Below are 20,912 nucleotides of genomic sequence, written 5' to 3'. Positions count from 1 at the left end.
AATAACGCACTAAATCTCTCTCCTCTCTAATCTCACAAAACCCTCCAGCAACACAGTCAAAGATGCCATGCTTGTGGCATGCTTATATACCCTATGTAAATGTTTAATGATGTACCGGTTTGCAAAGTAAAGGATGTTCAGGTGTGCTTTGTTTGTAATTAGTATGTGTGTAATGTGTATTAGTTGTGTGAATTTGCGCATGCTCATATTGAGTTAGTATTTGCGGAATGTGTAGAATGCGATGATGTCATAGTGATCGTTTTGAATAACATTGTCCAAAAGTATTATGTGTAAATATAAATGTTGATTTGTGATTGTGTAGTATTTGTGAAGTGTTGTAAATGTTTTGTTGTAATAATATTCCGTAATCTTGAATGCAAGTGTTTTGTTTGTGTATGAGTGTGCAATTCTTTTTTCGTGTTGTTTTGTTCCGTGTTGCAGGATCGTAAGGTATATCTGTATTCCTCGTTTAGTGTAAATGTTTTTGGTTTTTTTTGGTTTTCCAATTGTGAATGTGTAATGCGTATGTGCTATGTTGCGTGATTGTTGTTAGTACATTTGCTGTGTGTTTTTGTTGTGCATTATGTGGTATACGTAATATGACAGAGCAGTGCGTATTTCTCGCGAGATCGAGTGTTAGTTGAAAAATGCATGCTTCTTTGATTTCTCATTGATCTCTATGGGAGAATGTTTAACGCTGCCGTGATTACGCTTCTTAAACAAACGCGGTAGTCGTATTACCACGACGTATTATGAGGTTGTTTTGAGACTCATAATACCTACATTAAGAAAAGTGTGCAAAGGAAATAAAATACACGTTACTAACGCACCCCTCCTAACGCTAAACTCATAATCTAGCGATTTGATTTTTATCCAATTCCCTTCAAGTAAAAAAAAAAATGCCAATTTGCCATTCATGCAAAACGTTTATAGCATCTATAGCCTAGATAACGTGTTATTCTTAATAAGTAATGGCATATAGTAAACATCAACATTAGACACTGCTTTTTGAAGAAAACTGATATGAGTCACCTTTGAAAAGCAACAACTGCATTGTGTTTATTTTTCTCTGGGAGGCACCATATTAAATTACAGGTTACACCTTTTGTTCTGCAGAAACTCCTCAAGATTTCAAAGTGTTGACACTTCTTTAAAGTTAGGTGAAATAGCTGGCTTGGAGAAAATATCAGCTCTATACTGCTCTATTCCTATTACATCTGAGTCACACTCTCTAGCTCAGTTTTGCTAGAAAAACTGCTAGTTTGTTATTATAAGTAGGCTAAGCAAGCTACCCACAAAAGATCATCTTGAGACCAACTTGCAAATTCCAGCTGATTTTAGGCCTTAAATTGTTTAATTCAAGCGGAATTCTCTTTATATACTGACTTGCAAATAACTATAACATTCTTTGGTTATATTGATAATAAACAAATACTAGGGCATTTTGGAGAAGAAAATCAAATAAATTATGAAATTAAAATTCAAGTGGCTAGTGAGTCAGTTAGTTTCAAAGTCAGATTGAGAATGGTAAAACCATCTTTGAACAGATTCAATTTGTTAAAAAAAAAACCAGAACAAATTGTTTACCACAAATCCGAATCAATGTATTACAAGTCAGCACATGCATCAGTGCTATGGAATTTTGAGCTATACAATAAAGTGATGATGATTATAATAATAATAATAATAGATCAATTTTAGTCAAATTAGTCTCCAGTCTACCAAGGTTTTTTTTTTTGGTTTTTTTTTAAAGAAGTTTTTATTTTGAAAAAATAACAGATTTTACAAAATGTAGATAAGAATATTTCCATAGCGTAACAATGAGGTACAGCAGTAAAAGTGTGAAAAACAAGTTCAGTATATAGGTTCAGTGCAGAGGCCTGTATGACCCATGCTTCTATATTACAGTCTCTGGGATATTACATGAGTTACAACTTATATTAAATAGCGTTATCCTCAAAAGGGTACTGGCAACTGGCTAAGATGGTGTCTAAGGGCAAAGCCTGATGTTTGGTATAGTGGCTGTTAGTGGGTTCTAAGTTTGTGTCGCTCTATGTGCTGGTTCCATAAAGATAGTTTAAGTTCATATATGTCTAATGAGCCTGATTGGAAGTGGTGGTACCTTTCAAGTTGTAGGAAACTCTCTACCTTGTCCTCCCACTCTTTCTCAGTCGGGGTATTGGAAGATTTCCAGTGTCTTGGGATTAGGGTTTTAGCGCTGTTTAGCATGAGGATCAACAGGTCCCTAGCATTACTGTTGTGCAGTTTGGGCAGGAGTAGAAACAGTAATATCTGTGGATCGTTTGGTAGCTGTTTGCCTATTGCATCTGACATGCGCTTCAGTACCATCAGCCAGAACGTATCTAGTTTATTACACTGCCACCATATGTGTGTAGGGGTGCCTATTTCTCTGCATCCCTTCCAGCACTTATTGCTAGCCATTTTGTAAATTGTGTGTAGTCTACTGGGGGTCAGATACCATCTCGTTAAAAATTTGAAGTTGGTTTCAAGGACTCTTGTGGAAATTGAAGAGCGCTTATTAGTGTTAAAAACAGTCAGCCAGTCCTTAGAAGCGATGCTAATGTCCAGTTCCTTGTCCCATGAGTTGGTGTAAGAAGGCAAGAGTTGAGGTTCTTTGATTAGCAGTAGTTTGTATAGTTTTGATATGGTGTGTGTTGGGGTGTTTTCTAAGTGGCATAGGGTCTCAAATGGTGTTGTGTTTCTAGTTAGATGATGTTTTTTGGGGTGAGTGTCTACGTAGTGACAGATTTGGGAATAGGCATACCAGTTCAGGGGAATCTCTGGGTGCATCTCCTGGATGGCGGAGAGGGGTCTATGTGTTTTATTTTCGCTGAAGACCGAAATTGTTCTGCCCTTTATGTGACACCCGACTTCTAATGAAGTGTTTTTGAAGTTCCAGGGCAGGTCCGGGTTGTGTCAAAGTGAGGACATGGGGGACAGAATATTAGAGATGTTAGTGGATGTGTTTATTAATTTATCCCATGTCATGAAAAAGTCAGAGAGAAGAGGATATTGTGCTATGTTAGAGGGTCTGTGTTTTTGAGGTATCCAGGCTGCAAGCCCAGCATTGCTTAGACCCAATAAGTATCTATCAATCCGGACCCATTGTTTATTGTTATTGTTTGTGCACCAATCCAATAGCTTATGCAGCATTATAGCTTCTTTATAAATGAAGATATTAGGGACTCCCAACCCACCCCTGTCCCTTGGTAAGTACATCTTCTTTCTAGCAATTCTGGGCCTAGCTCCCTGCCAAATGTATTGCTCTATTAGTGATTGTATTTTATTGAGATAGTGTATAGGGTGGTGTATGGGCGTGGTTTGCAGGAGATATAGAAGTTTTGGCAGAACATTCATTTTTACATCATTTATTCTGCCAATCCAAGATATTGATTTATTTTTCCAGCTTGATAAGTCTGTGGTTAGCGTTTTTTCCATAGTTTTGTAGTTGGCTGTGTATACTGTTTGAACGTCAGGTGCTAGGTAAATGCCCAAGTATTTAAGTTTGATTCTTTGTCTTTAAAGGGGGCAGTTTGGGATCAATTGATTAATTTCTCTTTCCCCATAATTTATATTTAAATATTCAGATTTTGTTAAGTTTTGGAGAAATCCGGAAACACGACCGAACTTCTCAAAAGCCTCAAGGGCCCCTGGGAGGGAAGACTCTATCTGAGTAAGGGTAAGGAGAACGTCGTTGGCGTATAATGCCAGCTTGTGCTCCATGTCTCCAATACAAATCTCTGTGATGAGGGTGTCGTTTCTGATCTGTTGGGCGAGGGTTTCAATGAATAATGCGAATAAAGCAGGTGACAGAGGACAGCCTTGCCTCGTGCCATTGTATATATTGAAGCTGTCTGACAAAATGCCATTGACCTTAACCCTAGCAGTGGGAGCGAAATATAGGGAATATACTAATTCTAAGAATTTGTGGCCGAATTTAATTTTCTGCATTACTGTTTTCAGGAAAAGCCAATTAACATGGTCGAAAGCTTTCTCTGCATCCGTAGAAACAATAATGGTAGGGGTGCAAGTGGCCTGGGCATGGGAAATAATCTGTAGTGTTTTCAGGGTGTTATCCCTATCCTCCCTTCCCGGAATGAAGTCTACCTGGTCTGTGTTGATTAAGTTAGGTAAGTATCTGTTCAGTCTTGTTGCTAGTATCTTGGAGAAGATTTTTATGTCAGAATTTAAGAGGGATATGGGGCGGAAATTTTCGGGTCTATTTGGCATTTTCCCTGGTTTGGGAAGGACTGTGATGTGAGCCTCAAGTGAGTTATCTGAGAATCCTCCGGAGTGAATTAATGAGTTGAAGGTGTTTGTTAAGGGACAAGCGAGGTGGTGGATGTATGTCTTATAGTATGTCATGTTAAACCCGTCTGGGCCTGGGCTTTTACCTCCAGGCATGTCTTTAATTGCGTTTTTTGTTTGTTCCACTGAGATGGGCAGATTCAGGCTATCTGATTCGTCTCTATCTAAAGTCGGTAAGTCCAAGTCCTCAAGATAGGTTTCAATGTCTTGTTGGGTGGGGGTACTGTCTAAGTTGTACAGGGTTGCATAGTACTGTCTGAACACGTTTGCTATATTTTTACTCTCCTTTTGAAGATCTCCATGTTTGTTAATAATAGAGTGAATGTGTGCGTTTAATTGGGTTCTCTTAAGAGTTTTAGTGAGAGAGGACCCCGCTTTATCTTTGATATCAAAGTATTAGGGATTCTAGTATGCTTGTGGCCTGTGGATGTTTTTTGTGCTCTTTTTCCCAGTAACTCATTTGGGACATAGTAGAGTTTATAAATTGTCTGTTCGTTTTTTTTCCCCTGCCTTTGTGCGCTATCAGTTTACCTCCTATAACGCACTTGTGCGCCTCCCAGGGGGTGGCTGAGGTTATGTGTTCTGTGTCATTTTCTCTAAAATAGGGTGGTCTACAGCCTGTTTAGTTAGTACATTCCCTAGTAGGAAGGCATCCATACGCCAGATGAAGGGGCGCTGTGGCGTGTCTGGCCACGCCACCGCGCATTGTACGGGGGCTTGATCCGACCATGTGATTGGCAAAATTCGCGAGTCAGTGATCATGGAGATGCCCAACTGGTCTGTAGGTATGTAAACTATTCTGGTGTATGTGTTGTGTGAGTAAAATGTGTAGTCCCTGATGTCAGGATTAATGTACCTCCAGATGTCGTGCAGCCGTAATAGGTGTAGGTTTTTAGTTACCGATTTTAAGACTCGTTTAGGGGTATTAGTGATGCCTGTAGAGGTTCCATTGTCGGGTCCAGTGACAAATTAAAGTTGCCCCCTATGAATAGTGTCCCCTGGGCGAGTTCTAGTAGGAGGCTGGTTATGTGTCTGAATAAAGTGTGCTGTTCTTTATTTGGGATATATATGTTTGCAAGGGTAATTGGCCTATTGAATAATAAACCTATCAGAATCAGGTACCTGTCATCCTTGTCTTTCTCTATGTGGGTCACTTGGAAGTGTAGGGAATTTTTAAGTAGAATGCCTACCCCTCCCTTCCTAGTACCGCCCGAAGCCAGAAAGCTTATTCTATATTTGTGGCTCAGGAGTTTGGGTTCCTGACCTCTCTTAAAGTGTGTCTCCTGTATAAATAGGTTATCACTGGGGACTTTGTGAAGGTCTTTAAAGGCCATGGACCTCTTCACATTTATGGTGGTAATGGATATGGTATGTGCCATGGTGGATCTAACGGGTATGGGTTTGCGGACTGAGTGATAGCCTGTCTGCCTGTGTTCTTCCAGTGTTCCCTGTATAGAGAAGCCTGTTTCCTGTAGCTTAGAGAAGGTTCTGGTTGGGGAGTTCCAAGACAGTGCCCTGTGTGGTGGATCTTCTTTTGTAACAGCAGCTAAGGAAGGTGGCAACTAAGGGCCAGCTCCAGGCTCTGCCCCTGTATGGAAAATGGCACTGTAGTTAATTTTTAGTGCATAGTGGCAGGGGAGCTGTAGCAAATTGCGTGCAGGGCCGCACTTCCGGTTTTGAAAAAATGGCTTCGTTTTTGCGGTGTGGACTAGAAGTGATCCTATTTTTTGCCCAGTGTGTTCACAAGCCTTCATGCACCTGTGTTGCCGTTTTTGTGGCGATCCCACAGATCTATGCGTGCGGTCTGGAAGTGGGGCTTAGGAGCTCCTGAATTATGCAGCCATCTCCCTGATCGGCTAGGCTCCGCCCCCTACCAAGGTATTTTATTTTTATTATTGTCTGTTAATGAATTATATTCTATTGACTGACTTGAAGTGCACATCTTAAAACAACTTCATCAAACTTTAACAAAAAGTAATTTGGAAGGTCGTATGTTTTTGAACAGACCTCATTGTCATTGTCCCCTATATATTATATAATTGAAAACAGTTCAAAGGAATATCCAAAAATATGTGTTATATTGGTAGTTGTTTTCTAGATCAGTTTTGATTTCATAGTGTAGCTAGATTTAAAGCAAGGTTTTAATCTACAGAAAGAAATGTATGAAAACTCACAGCACAAAGGAATCCGGAGCCAGGCATTGAATCCAAACCCAGTAAGAGCCGTGTGATGGATATCATGTAATCCTTAACGAAAGACTGTCCAATACATAGTAGGAAAATAAGTAATGAGAAGTTATATAATGCAATATGAGCTATAATAAGAGGTGTTAAAGGAATACTCTATTTCAAATTAAACTTTCATATGATTCAGATAGAGCATGCAATTTTGAGCAACTTTCTAATTTACTCGTATTATCAATTTTTCTTCGTTCTGGTGCTATCTTTATTTGAAAAAAGCAGAAATGTAACCTTAAGAGCCAACCCATTTAGAGTTTAGCATCTGGGTAGCGCTTGCTGATTGGTGGCTAAATGTAGCAAACCAATCAGCAAGCTATACTACGGTGCTGAACCAAAAATGGGCCGGTTCTAAACCTTCCATTTCTCCTTTTTCAAATAAAGATAGGAAGAGAACAAAGAAAAATTCATAATAGGAGTAAATTAGAAAGGTGCTTAATATTGCATGCTCCATCTGAATCATGAAAGGAACAATTTGTGTTTAGTATCCCTTTAAAATTGCATGCTCTATCTGAATCATGAAAGTTTAATTTTGACTAGACTATCCCTTTAATCATAACAATATATGGATGCATAGAAGAGGATACAGGTGTAAATAAAAGTAGTTAAAGAAAAGATAATATGGAACAATTCTTTCCAATGCCAGCTGTAACATGTCATATGAGGTTACTGAGAACCCACAACATCACCTGTCACTGACACCTTTATAACTTTCAAAAGAAATATTTTTTTCAAAAAGCATCAATATTGAAAATAAATGCTCCTAATCATATTTCAAATGTATCATTAACTGGAAAAATAAGGCAGCTATAACTGGAGGCTATATGGAACTACAGGAGTTACAGATAATATTATATGGAGCCATGTGAAGAATTAAAGGGAGGGCGTAAACCAGCTGATCAGAAGTGTTATAGAACTCTATAAAATACCATTATATGACTTAAAGTTTTCAAAGCATTAATACCTGATAAAGAAGTGTGTCCAACATGCTAACACTAAAGACTTTCCCCGCAGCAAATGGTAACCTGAACATGAATACCAGGTTAGAACCACGTTCACGCTCCCTCTGTAAGAAGAGGAAAGAAGGGCAAGTGAGATAAGCTGGAGCCTGCAGTGGCGTATTTAAGTTTTGTGCTGCCATAGGCACTGAAAATTATTTTTATTTTATTTTTTATGGCATTTCCAAAGTAAATGTTCACCAGTGCTGGCAAAACATTTGTATACACACATTCACAGGCACAAACACACATATAAACAAACACACACACACATATTGTCACAGACACATACACACAAAGAGTTATACACATACACGTGGTCACGTGTGTACACACACAAACATATACACACATATCTATCTATTGCTGCAGTATACATAAGATCCTCCAAACACAGATTTCTAGAAACAATACTTCCCCAAACACAATACTGAGTGCTGAACGCCTACAGAACTAAAGGCAATAGCTAGCTAAATAAATGAAAGCTTCCAAGTTACCTCTAAACTGATGGGCACTCTCTTATTGTACTCCCCTTGAATGTAAGCTCCTTGGGCAAAATCTCCCATTATATACCTGTATAATACTTCTAAAATAACTGCAATCTACTTAAAAATATAAACACATAAAATGTGCTGCCCCCCTCCAATCTGCTGCCCTAGGCAAGTGCCTTGTTTGCTTAGGCTAAAATACGCCCCTGATTGGAGGATTTGGTAACAGAACAAAACAAGATGATGGTGAAATAAATAGAGATGGGTCAGTAGATTGATAAGGTTAGAGGAATGAAATTGAGAGAAATAGAAAAGGCTAGAAATAAAGGTGAAATAATAATAATGAAGACTACCATGCTAAACCCAGAAGACTTGTACATGTTGGTGTTCTTACCTTCTCCAATTTAGAAAGCACCACAGAGCACTTATCCTTGGCTTTGAACTGCATAAACCTCATATTTGCAGGATGTGTTAGTTCAGTAATAATGTTCAATCCTGGGAATAGCCTGAAAAAGAAACCGATGATAGTAACACCATTGCTGTATAAGGTATTGTTAAAGTTGGTCAAAGTCTCCAAAAAAATGCTACCCCAGACAATTTATTTTTTTTGCCCTTCTGGCTATTGAATCTCAACAGTTATTAAATAATATTATTTTCCTTTTGACCCACTCAATACGACAATTTTGGTTTAAATTATTTTGCAATCTTCACTAAACCTCACAGCAACTATAATATACTATCTGTCAAATGTGGTAAATTAAAGGGACATGAAATCAAAAATTTTTATTTCATGATTTAGATCATACAATTTTAAACATCTTACTAATTTAATTCTATCATCAAATTTGCTTCATTCTCTTGGGATCCTTTGTTGAAGGAACAGCAATGTACTCAGGGGGCAAGTCCTAAAAAAAAAAAGTGTAGAAACTCACCAAGACTTCCACCCTCCCTCACAATTAAAATTGTTGTATTTATTTTTATATATATATATATATATATATATATACTGATACAAGAGATAGGGTGCACACAGATAGAACTAAAGGGTAAAGCGTATTGTGCTGGCAATCCTAAATGAATATAAACAAATTAATTAGAAAAGAGCTCTAACATATCAAAAGAGCTAAAGCGGATACCTGGCCGCACCAACACACCCCTACAGTATACTAAGGAATGACATCCTAAACAGGTATGCTGAACATATGCTTTTAATAAAAACAAAGCCAAAAAAGATACATGCTGAGAAGAATGGCAACAACAAGATACAGCACACAAACATATACCAAGCGTAGTGCACTACTGTCAACTGTGAGCTAGCATTTGCATAGTATTGTTAACTCATGAGAAAGTCCGTTCTTGATGCCGGGCACTTAAGTGTTAAGAACACGCTCCGGTTTAAAGATTTAGACAGATTACCGTCCTTGATATCTCATTATGTTTGTTTGTTCCGGTACCGGATTAAGGATATAATATGAGAGTCCACAGGATGGTACTAGTACTATTGCAAACTTAATCCCATGTGCTAATGACAGCTCCAACTTTAAACTTTCAGTGTGCAAGACTTAATGCTGCATGGCTTACCTCCGCTATCTTCACACACTCTACGGTATTACCTGGCAGGATCTTATCCGTGGTGTGACTTACAGCGATGTATTCCACCTATGCAGCTCTTCACTTGCTTGGTTGTGTTGTGTTCACTTGATATCGTCAGATTCACAGCATATCCACCATGCTGGCGTTCTCCACACTGTGTCTTGTTCTACACATATGTGTAGAACAAGACAAGTGAACACAACACAACCAAGCAAGTGAAGAGCTGCATAGGCGGAATACATCGCTGTAAGTCACACCACGGATAAGATCCTGCCAGGTAATACCGTAGAGTGTGTGAAGATAGCGGAGGTAAGCCATGCAGCATTAAGTCTTGCACACTGAAAGTTTAAAGTTGGAGCTGTCATTAGCACATGGGATTAAGTTTGCAATAGTACTAGTACCATCCTGTGGACTCTCATATTATATCCTTAATCCGGTACCGGAACAAACAAACATAATGAGATATCAAGGACGGTAATCTGTCTAAATCTTTAAACCGGAGCGTGTTCTTAACACTTAAGTGCCCGGCATCAAGAACGGACTTTCTCATGAGTTAACAATACTATGCAAATGCTAGCTCACAGTTGACAGTAGTGCACTACGCTTGGTATATGTTTGTGTGCTGTATCTTGTTGTTGCCATTCTTCTCAGCATGTATCTTTTTTGGCTTTGTTTTTATTAAAAGCATATGTTCAGCATACCTGTTTAGGATGTCATTCCTTAGTATACTGTAGGGGTGTGTTGGTGCGGCCAGGTATCCGCTTTAGCTCTTTTGATATGTTAGAGCTCTTTTCTAATTAATTTGTTTATATATATATATATATATATATATATATATATATATATATATATATATATATATATAAACACTGTATCTATATGTATTTAATCTATACACTTTGGTTAATGAAAGCAAATTAAATCCAAAGAAGGGTTGAATAATTGCCTTTTGGCCTGAGACTCCTCTGTTACAGAGTCTTATCCACTGGAGGTGCAATAGACCTATTTCTGCTGAGGGGAGATAAATAACCCCAGAGCAAGCCACACAGAAATGTAAGTACCATGTGTTACACACATTGCGGGTTGAAAACACAGCAGGACCGCTGACAGTCTTACATTTAGTATATTGTAGGAAATGTTACTGCCCATTATTAGAGGATCTCACTATCCCTCTAACCAGACTGTGCTCTAGCTTCTCCCAGCAGCAGCAGCAGTGTCTATTGAAGTGTTTCTTTTTCTGTCCAGGGGGAACTTAGTTATCCCTGCAAAAATTCCCATGCATTCCCAGTCGACTTGACCCCTGAATGTACTACTGGGAGACAGCTGATCACATCCAGTGCGCCTATGACAAGAGGCAGATATGTGCAGATATCAATCAGCAGTAGTGCATTGGTGCTCCTGAACCTACTGGGTATGTTTTTCAACAAAGGATATCAAGAGAACAAAGCAAATTAAATAATAGAAATAAATGGGAAAGCTGCTAACGACGGCTCAGAGCCGTCGCTAGCACTCAACTGCCTTTTTGTTGATCTGGGGGCTCCCACCCGCTCCTACCCCGGCGATCAGGCCTGCATAGTGACAGGCATCGCCGGGGCTTCCCGTTACATGCGGAGACGTCATGCGTAATGACGTGATGACGTCACCGCACAACTTTATTTAAAATTGACAATACAAAGTATAGGGAAAGGGGACATGCTGCTTAGAAACATGTATCTCAGGGATCTGAGCAGCTACAGACCTCCAAGACCCACCATTGGAAAGGTAATCGTCTAACTTTTCCAATGGTATGAGTCTTGGCGATCTGTGGGTGGGAAAGTGAAAACATTTTTTTTGTTAAAAATAGTAAAAATCAGAAAAATATTAAATCCAGCTTAGCACTCAAAGGGTTAAAATTGCATTTTACTGTCCCTTTAAACAAGGCAACATCTGGTCTTTACTTTTTAGAATCTGCAAAAATCTTCGATCAGCCAGACAAATCATGCATCAATGCAGAAGCAAAATAGGCCAATTTATAATAAAGCAACCTGACTTTCTGATTGGATGGTAACATTAAATAAAGCCCCTAGATGTTGTAAGGGTCTAAAAAAATTATACACATGAATAAGGGTTTGTTGGTTTTGTTTAAAATAAATACAATTGTAGTAAGCAAGGGTCTTTTTCTAACTTAAAACAGATTTATTTTTTAAAAAAACCTAATAATTATAAGTGTTAAGGGCCAATGGTCAAGGACAAACTGCTCCAGTATTCCAAAAAATGTTCCATCCCCATTAATAAATTAAATTCTATTACCATAAATAGTTATCTGGGTTTCCTAAACCAAAGTTAGATTTTGGCTAGACTGGTGAAGAAACTTCCACTGGGGTACAGGGGTTAACTAAAGTTAAATGGACTGTAAAACCATTTTCACATAAGCATAGTATATAACATCAATTAATTAGTTTGTTGCAAATGATCTGCATACAAAATAATTGCTTAAAACTGTCATATTGTCAGTACAATTTAAATTGTTTTGCATTCCAGGGACACACCCATTAAAAAAACCTTAAACATGTTTATCATTTCTTCTTTGCTGTGGACAATTAAAGACAGCTGTAAAATAACTCCTGCACTGATCAGTGTATAGCATTTAGCAAGGTCATGGTTCTGGATAGTGTAGGATTATGTGGGCAGTGGAAAAAAACACAATTTTAGGGGGCATATTTATAAAAGTGCGAGCAGACATCATAGACGTAGCATCTGCATTTATCATTCGACAAGCATTTCACCAGAACTGTTTATTCAATACTGCCCCCTGCAGACTAGCAGGGGGTGTCAATCAACCCGATCGTATTTGATCGGGTTGATTTCTGTTCGCCGCCTCAGAGCAGGCGGACAAGTTATGGAGCAGCGGTACCGCAGCCTCAGAGGCAGCAGACCAGTTAAGGAGCAGCGGTCTTGAGACCGCTGCTTCATAACTGCTGTTTCCGGCAAGCCTGAAGGCTCATGTGGAAACAGGGGCATCAATCGGCCCCAAAGTCTTCGATTAGCGCAATTTTTTTCTCCTGTAGCAAATGAACATTTACATTTGTTTAATGAAAACGAATGTAAATATGCCACGTATATTAAGTATTTGTTTAGTTTAAAATTAAACGAATACTGATTAGTGCAGCAGACGAATATTCATGGAAACTAATTTCCCGAAAGATTTGCTCGAACCAAATTTCTTAGCACTTCACATGTCTATTAAACACATTTATTCAGGTTTTGTCTCCCTTTGTCCAGCTGCTCCCCCGTTGACCGGTTGACATTCCCTATAGGCAATAGCAATGAGAGGATTTTTGTAAACAAACTAAATCTGGGCAAACCCATGGGCGAATATCAGAGAAAACAAAAGACATTTTTCTGTGACAATTTATTGCGAACTTCTTTGTCCATGCACATGTTTAGTGATTAATGTTGAAACATATTGTGCCAAATAAGCAATATAATTGAGGAGCACAGGTTTGGCCTGATTTTTCTCACAGTAAACCTGAAAAACACCAAAAAATGATTTCCTATTTCTCTCTCAGCCAGTAGTGATGGGCTCAAAGTAAAAGGCCCAAACAAATACTGCACCACTACAGTGGCCTCAATTAAAAAAATGGATTGGACTCAAGAATATTAGTTCCTTTGTTGAACAAAGATCGATTTTGTGTGCAAGCGCAGATTTTGTTATGCTTAGCACATGCATAAATAGATCACACTGACAAACCACAAACATTAGGCCCTATTTTCCTGAAGTATAGTGAGTCTTGTTACAGTCTGATGTTGAAAAGTTAGTCTAAACCCCCACAAATTTGTTAAATGTCTATGGTTTAAATTGTCCCTTTCTATTGAGAAGAAAATAAACCAGATGTCAGCACCATTACATGAAACACTCAAGAAAAGTTTGCAAAACTACTGCAATATATTGTCTGCTAATTGGGGACATTAAAGTGATAGGAAAATGTTAAATGTAATCACTTTTATATCATAAATAGGTAACAGGATATTGGGGCCAATTTATCAAATGTCTGTCCGACATGATCTGCTCAGTGGATCATGTCCGTCAGACATTGCTGAATGCAGACAGCATACGCTGTCTGCATTTAACATTGCACAAGCAGTTCTGGTATACTGCTAGTACAATGCCGTCCCGTGAAGATTTGCGGCCAATCGGCCTCTAGCAGAAGATGTCAATTAACCCGAACGTACACGATCGGGCGGATTGATATCCGCAGCCTCAGAGCAGGCTGATCAGTTAAAGAGTAGCTGCTTCGCACGGAAGGCTCTCATGGAAACAGGGGCATCAGGGGTATATTTTAAATGCCTTCCAGTATTATAGCCTGAAAAGAGACATTAGTTTATCTCTTTAAAGGGACAGTAAATGCAAAGAGTAATGTTACATAATTCTGCATTATGTGCAGGATTATGTAACATTATCTTAGCTTTACCCAGAGTGGGAGCACGTCACATTTAGTTCAATAGTGCAGATGGGAGCTCTGTGATTAGAGAGCGCGCCCGTGATGCCCTTTTCAAAAGATGACCAGATCAGAAGAGGCTGCCGAGGAAAGTAAGGTAAGTATAACTTTGGGTGCTAAAATCTCACAAATCTTTTTTTTTTTTACCAAGGTGTTAATGTTACATAATTCTGCACTATGTGCAGACGTTTACTATTCTTTTAGATTTATTGCACGCTTAGCCTTTTTAACATATAATGCAATACGCAATTAAATAGCAGTTCTTACCTAAACAGAGTCTGGACATTGACAATGGTTCGTGCATCAGCCATATAATCTTCCTCTGCAATCATAGAGCTTTCTTCTCCAACCACAACCATGTGGGCAGCATAACTCACCCCACAACGGAGCATGTCATCAAGGCTGAGAGAGGCAAAAGAGAGAGGTGAGGGAACAGAAGAGACATGGAGACACAAAGGGAAAATGTGAGAATTAATATAAAGAAAGGAACGATGGACAGGGGAAGAAATCAAAGAAGGAAGAGAAGGAAAGAGCAGGCCAGGTGAGGATAGATGAGACAAAATGGAGGAAATTACATTGCAAAAAAAAAAAAAAAGATGGATGGATGGGCTGAAAAGGAGGGAAGAACAAAATACACCCAATGCAAAAGTAAACTATTGCTAATTGGTTCAATATTGATGCTGATTGGCTAATGTGTTTGAGGCATTTTTTACCAATAATTCTGTGTAATTCTCTAATTCATTTGATAATAATCAGCATTTTAACAGCTGCAGGTAAGCTCTTTATCAACGTTGACGCAATCACAATCAGCCATTTTCATTGTTTATCAGCGGCAATTTTTACATTATCCTGAAAAAATTTCACTAAATATACTTACTTTGTGACCGTCCTGTTGGCTGTTCACAATCTAAATTATCAATACTTAACATATTTACAATAATTTACAATTTTTCAATTATTAAATTCATCAGCTAGAACCATAAACACTTTTTGAATTAGTAACAGGTACCCCCCCCCCCCAAAAAAATGGTTTTGCCCATGACTAAAACACACTTTACCCCCCCCCAGCCATATTACATAACATTGAGGGGCCGATTTATCAAGCGTCGGGCAGACATAATCCACTGTATCGGATCATGTCCGTCTGACTTCGCTAAATACTGACAGCATGAAATTCTAGCCAAATGCTTGTGCAATGCCACCCCCTGCACATTCGCGGCCAATCGGCTGCTATCAGGGGTGTCAATCATCTCTATCGTATCCGATCGGGATGATTGCTGTCCGCCACCTTAGAGGTGGCGGATAAGTTAAGGAGCAGTTATTAACTTATGTTTCCAGCGAGTCTGACGGCTCGCGCAGAAACTGCTGCATTCGCAGCATGTTAAATCGGCCCCTAGGAAGCAACATCACCAAACAGATACAAGAACTTCACGCTCAGCCAATAAAAGTTAAAAAAACAAACATTTTTACACAAAAAATAGCAAAAGTCAATAACCCAACAAACACACATGCCCAATGTACCTATGTAAAAAACACTCTAACAATTAGAGAGGTGTGCACGAGTGAAAAATTTGATTCACCCAAATCTTTTGTTACAAATTTTCGGTGCCTGTGGTATTAGGTTTTCTTTTTGTTTTAAACTAAACTAATACAGTACAGACTATTTGTGTAACATTTACATTTGTTTTCGTTACATGAAAAATGTTCCTTTGCTACAGGTGAAAAAGTTTACCTGTAGCATAAAATACGGATATTCATTCGTGAAAAGAAGAAGAATATTCGTGTTTTGTTAAAGAATTTGCATTCATAATGAAATAAATAACATATCTACTGACAATAACGACTGAGGTTCAGAAATCATTACCTGAAAAAAATTAACATGGTAACAATTAAGCAATATTTTAATTTGTATTAAAAATTGTTAATTTAAGTGACATGTTACCCAAATGCTATTTTTTGCAGCATATCTGTAAAAAGCTGACTAAAAAATATCACACGAACATCCCTATGTAGAAAAGAGGACATTAATCCTCAAAATGTCTTCAGTTCATCAGAGTAAGTGCTCTGTGAGTGGTAATACTTCAGATACTCTTTTTACTGCCATCTTCAACATTAAACAAAACAGCCAATCAGAATCATCAGTGCTGAGATCACACTTTGCTTTACTGGGATGTTGTGGGATTCCACCATTATCTCACAAGATTTGATAGTAAACTTCCTTAAACTAAGGAGTGAAATAAAGTGACTGCGTCTGCTCATGTCAGATGCACACTTACTTGCAAGGCCCACGACAAGCATGCTGATTGGTTGCTTAAAGTCACTTTATAATTGGATTTGACTACTAAGGACATTTTGAGGTAAAATATATTCCTTTTTACATGTGATATTTTCTATTCAGCTTTTTAAAGATATGGAGCATCATTTTCAAATGATTTATCATTTGTGTAATGTCATTTAATATGTAATCTGAGCATGATAGTAAACTTAAAAGTTTATAAGCAGCCCTGATATACAGCTTGAAACATGTGAAAAGTGTTTTTTAAATAGTCAAGTCTAAATATTTTAAGTAAACCTTTAAGAAAAATGTTTTCTGATAGATTACAATACCATTGGGGATTACCTCAATGCAAAGTATCTGACAGGTTTCCTAGCACAGAGTTAAAAAAGAAGATGATATAGGGCTCCATTTATCATAGGTCGGGCGGACATGATTTGCGGTAGCTGCCAGCGGACAGGATTGCACAACCAATGCTTGCGCAATACTGCCCCCTGCTTGCTGGTGGTCAATCAGCTGCTAGCATGTTCTGTCAATCATTCCGAGTGGATCGGGATCATTTCAATCCAACCACATTTTAGTAACGTCAAAATTAAACTTTTGTGATTCAGATAGGGCATGTCATTTTAAACAACTTTATAATTTACTTTTATCATCAAATTTGCTTTGTTTTCTTTTTATTCTTAGTTGAAAGCTAAACCTAGGTAGGCTCAAATGCTAATTTCTAAGCCCTTGAAAGCCCCCTCTTATCTGAATGCATTTGACAGTTTTTCACAGCTAGAGGGCGTTAGTTTGTGTGTTTCATATAGAAGACATTGTGCTCAAGTTATTTAAGAGTCAGCACTAAATGTCTGAGATGCAAGTCTGTCTAAAGATCTGAGATAAGGAGGCAGTCAGCATTAGCTTAGATAAAAGGTAATAACAGAGGTAAAAAGTATATTTCTATAACAGTGATGGTTATGCAAAACTGGGGAATGGAAAATAAAGGGATTATCTATCTTTTTAAACAATAACATTTTTGGTGTTTACTATCCCTTTAAGTAGCAACAGTCTTAAGACCGCTGCTACTTAACTATCGTTGCAAGTAAGCCTGAAACCGCTTTCGCATCTTGATAAATAGGGCCCGTAGTTGTATTCATGGATGAGAATACATGGAAAATAAATTGTCTATGCTAAAAGTCAAATCCTTATTAATCAGATAAACAGCATGTGGAACTAACTGCTTGAACAAGAACATGGAAAAATGGAACAGACCTCATGGTTATCCAAATACAGTATATATCTGTGAAGATTATAAATACTATTGTTTTTGCACATAACACAATTTGTTATCCACACAATAAGTTATAAGTATTAAACTAACATATCAGCATCTTCCTTTATAATACTTACTTATCAATGGATCCCACCATATAATAGACCATCGGAAACCAACAGATTGCCTCGAGGAACTGAGCATCAGGCCTACAGGGAGAAACACATCAGCATTATATATGTATACTATGAAACACACATATTAAATACATGATTATCTGTCAGTGTCTTCAAACAATGAGCCTGCCATACCTTTCTTGTGTGTTTGTGTTTGCAAGGGCACTGTCATGTTTTTTTATGGTTTTGTCATCTTTGACACAGCATTTGCTTCTGCACCATGTTTGTTCAGTTTTCACATCAGTCTTGACCTGAATGTGCTTTTGTGCTTCTTGCTGTCACAAAGGGAACTGGATCTCAGCCACAATTACCAGTGTCCCTACCTTCCACTAAGAAGTTCAGGGAGTGAGTACTTGATTGTCTTAAACTTATTCTCATGGGTGCCCCTTCACTGAATATTTAATGGAAATGTAAAAGGAAATTTTAACAGTTATTGAAATAATAGGAAAGGGAATTTTGAAATGTGATGTCCAATGTTACCTCTGGATGTTGTGTGTATTAAGAGAGGGTGGGATCTGCAGACAAACTCAGCAGTTAACCTCATAAACAGTAGGCACTACTCTTTTTGGCTGGAACACATTCATTTGAATAGTTCTGTAGTAGGCATTCAGGAGTAAAGTTAATACACTGAGCAGACTGTTACCCACAGGTCTGTACTACAGACCTTGTCTACTAGAGTGGTGCAGAAGAGTGTGGGGTCTCCCTGCTTGAGAATGCTCCTTTTCAGTACTAACTGCTTCTTCCTCCAACAACCTCTGGCAACACTTATAGTCTCCATTTAAGAGATTGTAGCTGTACAGAGGGGAACAGTACTTGAGGAATAGCTGAGTGTCTGTTGGATGCTTGGCTGTTTTGGTTAGTTCGGGATGCTTTGTTCCAGCTTCCCCAGTAATCTGATTGTGTATCCTGCTATTCAGCTACATACACCTAGACTCCTGATGTTTACATGCTGGATTTTTCCACGTGTCAGGTCTGTTGCCAAGTTGCATCTCTGTGTATTCTTACATTCTACTTCATATCTATGTGAGTCATTATCTTAATGCATACCTTAGTTTTCACTCTTATCCCAAGCTGCATACCTATGTATCCTGACATTCTACTTGCTTTATCTGTGAGTTGTGATGCTTACACTCATATCTTAATTTCTTTAACTTCAATCAGACACAGCAGCCAGGGCTTCAATCTCCTAGTGCACGTGGATAAGGGCCATTGTTAACCCCTAACGCATATACTATATATATAATATTTAATATATTGTATGTATACAATATAGAAGGGTTCTTCGGTATATACAACATACCCTTGCGACCCTAATTTTATGCTTGGTCTGAAAATGTCTAAAATAATATGCAACAACTATAATGTGTGCATACTTTATTCCTGATTGTAGTCAAACTTGAAAGTGTTGTAAAATGTAATAACACACCACACACACTGTTATACAGCACACACACACACACTTTCATACAAAACACACACACTTTCATACAACACACACACACACTTTCATACAACACACACACACACTTTCATACAACACACACACACACTTTCATACAAAACACACACACACTTTCATACAACACACACACACACTTTCATACAACACACACACACTTTCATACAACACACACACACACTTTCATACAACACACACACACTTTCATACAACACACACACACACTTTCATACAACACACACACACTTTCATACAAAACACACACACACTTTCATACAACACACACACACTTTCATACAACACACACACACACTTTCATACAACACACACACACTTTCATACAACACACACACACACTTTCATACAACACACACACACTTTCATACAACACACAAACACACTTTCATACAACACACACACACTTTCATACAACACACACACACACTTTCATACAACACACACACACTTTCATACAAAACACACACACACTTTCATACAAAACACACACACACTTTCATACAACACACACACACACTTTCATACAAAACACACACACTTTCATACAAAACACACACACACTTTCATACAACACACACACACACTTTCATACAACACACACACACTTTCATACAACACACACACACACTTTCATACAACACACACACACTTTCATACAACACACACACACACACTTTCATACAACACACACACACTTTCATACAACACACACACACACTTTCATACAACACACACTTTCATACAAAACACACACACACTTTCATACAACACACACACACACTTTCATACAAAACACACACACTTTCATACAAAACACACACACACTTTCATACAACACACACACACACTTTCATACAACACACACACACTTTCATACAACACACACACACACTTTCATACAACACACACACACTTTCATACAAAACACACACACACTTTCATACAAAACACACACACACTTTCATACAAAACACACACACACTTTCATACAAAACACACACACACTTTCATACAACACACACACACACTTTCATAGAACACACTGATGCATAGGGTTGCCACCTCGGCCATGTTTTCCTGGGCACTTATGAGTTATACATACTGCAGGGTGTGCAGAGAGGAACATGCATTATGCTGTTCAGTGTCACTATTTGTGTGCTTTCCAGGGTTCAAATTCATGTTCCTACCTGCATACCCTGCAGCATTTATAACTCATAAGTGTCCAGGAAAACATGGCTGAGGTGGCAACCCTACCCATGCACCACACACTCTCATACAACACACACACACCACACACACTCATATAACATACACAGAACCCTGCAATATAGTATATATGCAATATAGTGTATATATACATACAGAGAAAAGTGCACTCACAGGAATGAACAACTGGCTCAATAACATTGTTAGCCTGTTCTATGGCGATTTACCACCTGGGTGCAACTTTTTAGCCCAGTAATGCTTTTCACAGAGTAGAACTTTCCTGTAGTATATCAGTCTGATACCGCCTATTACGGTCAGTCCAGCGCCGAAATACCAGGCAATTCCTCTCTGAACAAGGAACACAGCAACCCCAGACGATCGTTTTGGCCTTCATTGGGCC

General features: G+C 38.4%; 1 protein-coding gene across 1 annotated transcript in view; it reads right to left on the bottom strand.

The window, feature by feature from the left end:
• LOC128663525 (potassium channel subfamily T member 2-like) overlaps nucleotides 1-20,912 on the bottom strand; it is a 772,127-nt gene that overhangs the window by 233,572 nt on the left and 517,643 nt on the right. The window contains exons 21-25 of the mRNA XM_053717898.1: nucleotides 17,791-17,862; nucleotides 14,391-14,525; nucleotides 8,447-8,558; nucleotides 7,531-7,632; nucleotides 6,504-6,587 (exon numbers count right to left, since the gene is read on the bottom strand). Coding sequence (XP_053573873.1) covers nucleotides 6,504-6,587; nucleotides 7,531-7,632; nucleotides 8,447-8,558; nucleotides 14,391-14,525; nucleotides 17,791-17,862 — 505 coding nt within the window. The remainder of the gene's footprint in view (nucleotides 1-6,503; nucleotides 6,588-7,530; nucleotides 7,633-8,446; nucleotides 8,559-14,390; nucleotides 14,526-17,790; nucleotides 17,863-20,912) is intronic.

The sequence above is a fragment of the Bombina bombina genome, chromosome 6 (assembly GCF_027579735.1).
Source record: "Bombina bombina isolate aBomBom1 chromosome 6, aBomBom1.pri, whole genome shotgun sequence".
In the NCBI taxonomy this organism is placed as follows: Eukaryota; Metazoa; Chordata; class Amphibia; order Anura; family Bombinatoridae; genus Bombina; species Bombina bombina.
The sequence above is the reverse complement of the archived record's forward strand: the minus strand, read 5'-3'. Positions and strand labels throughout refer to the sequence as shown.